General features: G+C 45.8%; 1 protein-coding gene across 1 annotated transcript; it reads left to right on the top strand.

The window, feature by feature from the left end:
* The first annotated feature begins 5,031 nt into the window (after positions 1-5,031).
* PLA2G1B (phospholipase A2 group IB) lies at positions 5,032-6,932 on the top strand. Its single transcript, XM_062504566.1, has 4 exons — positions 5,032-5,065; positions 5,139-5,298; positions 6,059-6,186; positions 6,811-6,932. Exons 1-4 carry the CDS (start codon positions 5,032-5,034, stop codon positions 6,930-6,932), a joined length of 444 nt encoding a protein of 147 aa, XP_062360550.1.

Genomic DNA, 6,932 nt, shown 5'->3' with positions numbered 1-6,932 from the left:
AAAGAAATTCTGATTGGTTTCTGTTTTTGGTCCTTGGATGGGCTGAGAGGGAACTAGTGGATAGTCCTTGTTTGCTTTGCAAATGTGACTGAAGTTAGCTGGCTTAAAATTTGAAATTACAAAAGACAACAACCAGCTTTTCAAAAAGAAGAGAAAAAACTGGAGGGAATGGTATCCACAGACAGGAGGCCAGGGCAGCCTGGCAGGGCTGGTCTGAGCTGAGTGCTGGGGAAATCCTGGACTCTGCTATGTCCCAGCCCTCACAGGGGCCAGGCCACGTGGTGTGTGGGACCTTGCTTCCCAGGCCTGTGCGTTGGGCACACATCTCTGCTGTGCCCTGTCCCTGTTCCAGCAGAGCAAGACTATACTGGGGCAAAGTTTGGGTACTGGGTGTTTCTGTCAGATCACACAGGAAGAAAACCCCAGGAGGAAAGCTGTGGTTGTTCTAGATCATGTCCCTTCCCTCCCCTGCTGTGTCCCACAGATTCCCCAGTGATCTAACCGAGGACAGCGAGTGGCTGGAGGATCTGGTGAGCCTCGGGGGATGAGCCAAGGTTACCTTTCTCTTGAATCAAACTGCACACTGCCGGCTGGCTGCCAGGCTCCTGCCGCCCTGCCCGATCTCTCCCTTTGACCAGACCACACTGGACTGAACCCAAGGAGATCATCTCGCTTTCCTACTAACCACCGACGGTTTACGCTTCCCCCTCCCTGCCCCCAGCCCACTGATTCTTCTTTTATTTATTTTATTAGCTGTTAGTTTTATTTTTTTATTTTATTTTTTTATCTTTTTTGGGGGCTGCCCCTTCTTTTTGTTGTTTGCTCTTTCCCGAGCTAGTAGACATATTTTATGAATTGGCTTTGTGATTGTGTTAGGTAGTTTTCATTGAGGAGTATTTTTATTTGGCTTTGAAACTGTTTTGAATATTTTCAACTCTGTTGTTGTTGTCGTCAGTGTTTTTAAAGCACGGTATGTAACAAGAATGCAGTTCTGAAGGGAAGAAAGAGAGAGAGCAAAGGCTGAGAGGAACTGCTGTATTTCTATTTTTTTTAAAGAAACTGTTTTTAATTGTTTCTGTTTTGTAAATGTGAGGCTTTGAAAAGTGTGAAACTCCAAGGATCCGAAAATGTTGGACATCGCTATGGAACAAAACAAATGTATATTTTGCTAAGTGAAAAACACTATCCTTACAGCTGAAAGATTTTTTTTTTCCCCTAGGTTTAGTTTTATGTGGGGTTTTCTTTTTCCTCCTGTATAATATGTAAATATCGTGAGCTGAACCTGGCTGCTGCCTGCAGCCTGGCTCCAAGGAGCAGCTCCAGGTCCTGGACCTGGCGCCGCAGTGTGAGCAATACTCTCCAGCAGAATCCTGACAGGACTTCGTTCTTTTTTTGTACACCTTTTACTGTAAGATTTTAAGACCTCTGATGAGATAAGCTGAAAGGGGGGCGGGGGGTGGGCGGGTGTACCAGCCATCGGCTGTTTTGCTGAGCGGGTTAAAGCTGCTTCCAATTGCTTGATGTACAGACTCCATCCCTGGGCTCTGTAGCGCCAGCTCTGGGCTGGCTTAGGGAAAGGGCTTTGTCGCCGTTGCTTGTCTTGGTTACTTTGAAAGGAATTCACTCTCCAAACTTTATCGCTTGCGTCAAGATTTCCTGGGAAAGGGGATCCTCCTCCGGAGGCGAGGGTATCGAAGGGGTGGCAGCCAGGGGGAGATTTGGGTAGTCGTTCTCTGAAGGGCAGGGCTCTGGGATGGGGATTCATTAACAGGGGAGAAAAGCATTAGGGTGGTGATTTGGGGGCGGGTTAAGGGCTTCTCAGGGATTATATGAATTATAGAATTGCAGCTTCCCCTTTGCTTTACTCTGTGTTCTGAAGACTGTGGGAATTTGTCCGTTGTCCTGTGTGGGGCGATCTGGTCCCTTCTCCAGAAGCTGCTGGGATTTCCCCTGGTATGGTCCAGGCTCCTGCTAACCAGCACACTGCCAGGGGAGGCCTCCAGCAGGAATACATGGGGCAGGTTTGGGTCTGGATTTCAGTGAACCAAAGACCTTGTTAAGGGGGGTGATTAAGCCTTTTATTAAGATGCAGCCAAACTCTTTTCCCAGGGAAATAACAGCTTCATCTTAAGTTTTAAAAATCATTCCCTCTCTTCCCCCAAACTGAGCCTCTGTAAAGGAGATGGGCCTTTAGAAAAGGACTGGGAGGGCCACAGTGCCCACAGGGCCCTTTTTCTCTTCTATCTCTCCCCCATCTGCTGGAACTTGTCCTGGCCTGGGCGATGCGTTTGGAGAGTTCTGTTTAGGTAAGAAGGTACTTAACAGATCAGTACTGAAAACACAAAGCAATAATTTTTGTTACTGAGACAAGAGTCTGTATGTCTGTTTTTTTAAATATTTCCTAATTAAAGAAGAGCTGCATTTTATTGGGTTTATTTTTATTCTATATACTTCAAATTTGGGTCTGCAGACAGCGCTTTCCTCCCTCTTGGTGTATGCGCTGAGCTGCTTCCGTGCCCCCTCCAGACATCCCGGGCCAGCTGTGCTGCTGCTGGGCTGTGAGTCACTCTCTGGCCACTGCCTGGAGGCTGGGGCTCTGGTTTCAGGGTGGGCATTTTTTTAAAAAGAAATAAAGCTGTGTTTTTAAGCCAGTAAGTTATTACGCTCCAGTGTTTGTTCTCTCCACACCTGTAACCCTTTTTCCAGATTTCAGTTTTAAATTCCTAATAAATTATTTGAAAACTGTCCTTCTCTGTCATTATTTGGGGCTGCGAGATTTTCTGGTGGGGGAGACTTCAGGACCTGGCAGGACTTGCATGCTGCCTTAAAGATAAAAGCCCCAGGCAGGTCTCTGACTTGCTGTTCTGTTCCCACAATTCATCAGTGGCCCAATTTATAATGTGAGGCAGATCTGGTTTTAGTAGAGATTGTGTCTCTTCTTTACATTACAGAGGTTTTATGTAAGTATTTGTAGGTTCAGAAAAGGAGATAATGTGGTGTTTACAGGTTTGGCTCATACCCTGGATTCAATCAACGCTGGTGGACCAAGGATGCTAGATGTAAGGAAGTAAAATTTGGAGATGGGAAGTGAAGTCCTTAACAGACAAAAAAGAGAAAGGAGAATTTTAACAGTGTGGAACAGTAGGGAACTCTGCAATGGGACTTATAAAAAAGGTCTTAAATATAGTTGAAGGCTTCAGCCTGTAAGTTGGAACCAGTTACAAGTTGAAGTGTGCTCACAAGTGTGCCAGGAACCAGTGGCTTTGTATACAGCACAGGTTGGGGAAAACCAAAAATAGCATTGGTGGAAAAATCTTTACCCTGCTGGGATTTTTCTCATGAGGCACTCTTGTAATACTCATGTACTTGCTTTCCCACACTTGGTGATCCTTTCGTTGAACTAAAAATATAGGAAATTGTTGATTTCTGATTTTAAAAGGCCAGTTGACTGTAAACTTCCTAGGAAACATCAGTAATATATCAGATACTGAGAACGGAGGAAAAAGGAACCAGACTTCTAAGTTTCATAGATAAAATTTTTTATGGTAAAAGCAGAGAAGATAGAGAACTCTTAAGTGGATATTGAAGGGAAGGTTGGCAGAATGATCTGTGGGCAAAAGACAAAATTATTTTTTCTGAACTAGCTGTGATGCAGACTGTCCTTTACATCAGCCTTTAATGTTTGTTCAGTACTTGGTTAGAACAGTAAGAATCTTAAATCTGCAACTTAGCATCTGTTTGTAGGTAACCCATGAGTGGGGAACCCCAGAATGGGAGTGGTTGAAGAGATCAAAAAAGTCTGAATGGATCTGGTTGTTCAGCACCATGTCTAGCTTTACCTAGATGTCCTATGGATATGTCAACATCCATGTGGGTCCCCTGGTTTAGTTTCAGACCCTATGAGGAGGTAGGTGTCCTCATCGCCCCTTTTGGAGCCTACTGGTGGGTGGTGAGCCCAGTTTCCTGCATGAGCACTCTGGTGCATTGGGCTGCTGCAGAAAGGTGGCCTTTCTCTGGGTCTCCTGCTCTGCTCTTAAAAGCTGAGGGTTTGTTTGTGCTTCGGAAATCAATGCTGACTTTACAACCCTGTCTAGGAACCGTATCTTGAGTGTGCAAAAATATCAAACCTGTAGCCCTGAAAATGCCAGAGCCTCTGGGATCTGAGTGCAGTGTTTTTATTTACTCCTGACTGATTCCAGGAAGATTTTTCTTACCCATTTTTTTAACTTCTTTCAAGGTTCCCAACTCTACTCATCCCTTGGGATTGAGAACCAAAGGTTCTTAACTGGATTCTGCATTGGTGTTGGAGAAAGAGAAACTGCTCTAAGTCACTGAAATTTGCTGTGTATGTTGAAACTTCTAAGCCTGTTTAATTTACAGTGTAGATTGCTTAAGACCATATAAAACCAGACAGTACTCCTCGTTTAAGCCACATACAGAGGTTTTCCAGGTCACTTGGCTCCTGTTTCTTGCCTGGTAGTACCTCTTCCTCTGTGGTTTTAAATTAAAGAACAGCTTGATTTTTTTTTTTCAGTTGAGCTCATGCCAAATGGTCATTTGATATGAGTGGACAACCTCTACCTTATTCTCTGAATTATGCCATGAGAACCCATGGAGAGATACAGGATTAATGATAAGTGGGACACCATAAAAAGAAGATGCAAGTATTAATGGCAGGTGGTTATTAGTGTGCCAGAAACTTCCAACTTAACCACCACACTGTTATTAATTTTTAGTAGAGAGCCCTTTAAAATAACCAGATCTTTCAGGCTTACTTCTAATAGTAGCACTACAATAATTTAATAGCAAAAATCTAGAGAGCAAATATTTGCCTTTCCAGCTTTAATGGATTTAACTCAATTGGCCTTCAACTGGTCATGCCACAACCTGCTGCCCACAGTATCCGATGGAAAAAGTCTGCATTTAGTAACATAAATACCGGCTGTTTTATCTCATACCCGTGTCAAGGTGAGCCTGTTGTATAAAGACTCATCTCCTTTAGCACCAGTCTCTGTGTCAAGTGCTGCAAGAATGAAGTTCCTGGCCCTGCTTTTCCTGCTGTCAGGTATGTAGATGCCCTCATCCTCTCAGTGGTAACACTGAACCTGACTCTAACCACCCTGTGTGTCTCTCCCCAGTGGGCGCAGCCAGCGCCGAGGTCTCACCCCGGGCTGTGTGGCTGTTCCGTGAAATGATCAAGTGCACCCTGCCCAAGAGCCACCCACTGCTGGACTTCAACCACTATGGCTGCTACTGTGGCTTGGGGGGCAGCGGCACTCCAGTGGACGAGCTCGACAGGTTTATAAGACTCTGCTTTTACAAACTTCTTTCCTTGCTTGTACTTTCCTGCTTCAGCTTCATCTGAGCTGACCCTGCCTATTAACGTTTACAAAACTCTCTGGCTGCTGTGAACAAAGCTTTCTTTCACAGGTGGATTTAGGGGAAAAAGGATGTGTGCTATCACACCTTGATACCTTATTGCTAAGATAAAATATAATTACAGTAGCTCTTCTCTTCTATGGCAGCAGGGTGTGCTCATTACAGCTTTTTTTTTTTCTTTTTTTTTTCTTTTTTTTTTTTTTTTATTTTGCAGCAGTGCTGGGCCAGCAGCCTGGTCACAGCTCTGCACACTCTGCCCGGTGCTTGACCATCAACATGTACACAGCTGAGCTGCAAAATGCTAGGAAATGGCATGGACAACTTAGAGACACACAAATCTGGTAGCCAAAGCTTGGATTGTGTTGGCTGAGAGCTTGTCAGCTACCAGGCACTGAGGGCGAATGTAGGGTGGACACTGGCTTTTGCTTTCCCTGTGCCCAATAGGCAGCTGTGAAGATGCATTCATAAGTATGTATGTATGTACCAGACATGTCTTGGACCATGAGCTGGCACAGCTGTATCCCTTTGGAGGTCCTTTGTGTCCGCCCTCTTACTGCTGGGTATCTTTGTTTTATTGTCACGAGCCTTGTCAAAGCAAATCTAGCGTATTTGTGTGTCTTACAGGTCAGTTGAGCCTCTGATTCTGGTATTTTCTAACCTTTTTCTCCTTGTTTCCCAGGTGCTGCCAAGTACACGATAACTGCTACTCACAGGCGCAGAAACTAGAAGCCTGCAGATTCCTCCTGGACAACCCCTACACTAAATTTTACCGCTACAGCTGTTCTGATGGGGAGATCACATGTAGCAGTACGTCCATCTCCACTTCACTCCAGCTGTTCTCCAGCCTCTCTGAGGAAGGAGCAGGGTTGTGTTACACTCACACCTCTGTGGCAGGAAGGTGCAGCAGCGCCCAGTTCCTGCCAGGGGACCTGGTTGTTAGAAAGAGGGTACCTCACACAGGGACTGGAATGAGTATTCTCTATATAGCCCACAATTTAAAGTTTATGAAGATATATGGTATGGCAGGATATAGAGAAGCCTGTCTAGCTTTTGGGGGATTGAGTACTTTTCTTGGAGGCCTTCTAGTGGCAGTAGCCAAGAGATCAGCATGTTAACTTGGCATTGATTCCTAGTTTCTGCCGGACACCTCTTATGAATAATGGCACCTTTACAGGGCTCCTGGAATGGAGGTAAAGAGCAGACAGGCCGGCAAATAGGGCTGCAGGGAAAGGAGGAAGGGACAAGGAGAGAGACGGCTTGGCTGGCACACACAGTGCGTTAGCCCGTGGGTTAGCGGGCAGGAGCCTGTGCGCCCCCAAAACGATGGCAGCACTGAAACGGGTACACCGCGACAGCAGAAGTGCCAGCATGAGCCACTGCAGCGCGGGGCAAAGGAGCCGCAGGCTCTGACCGCCCCTCTCTCTCCTCCAGGCAAGAACAAGGAGTGCGCCATGTTTATCTGCAACTGCGACCGCGCCGCTGCCAAGTGCTTCGCCACGGCACCCTACAACCCCGAGTACAAGCACCTGGACACCAAAAAATACTGCAAATAA

Source organism: Cinclus cinclus, chromosome 17, assembly GCF_963662255.1.
Source record: "Cinclus cinclus chromosome 17, bCinCin1.1, whole genome shotgun sequence".
Taxonomy (NCBI): domain Eukaryota; kingdom Metazoa; phylum Chordata; class Aves; order Passeriformes; family Cinclidae; genus Cinclus; species Cinclus cinclus.
The sequence above is the reverse complement of the archived record's forward strand: the minus strand, read 5'-3'. Positions and strand labels throughout refer to the sequence as shown.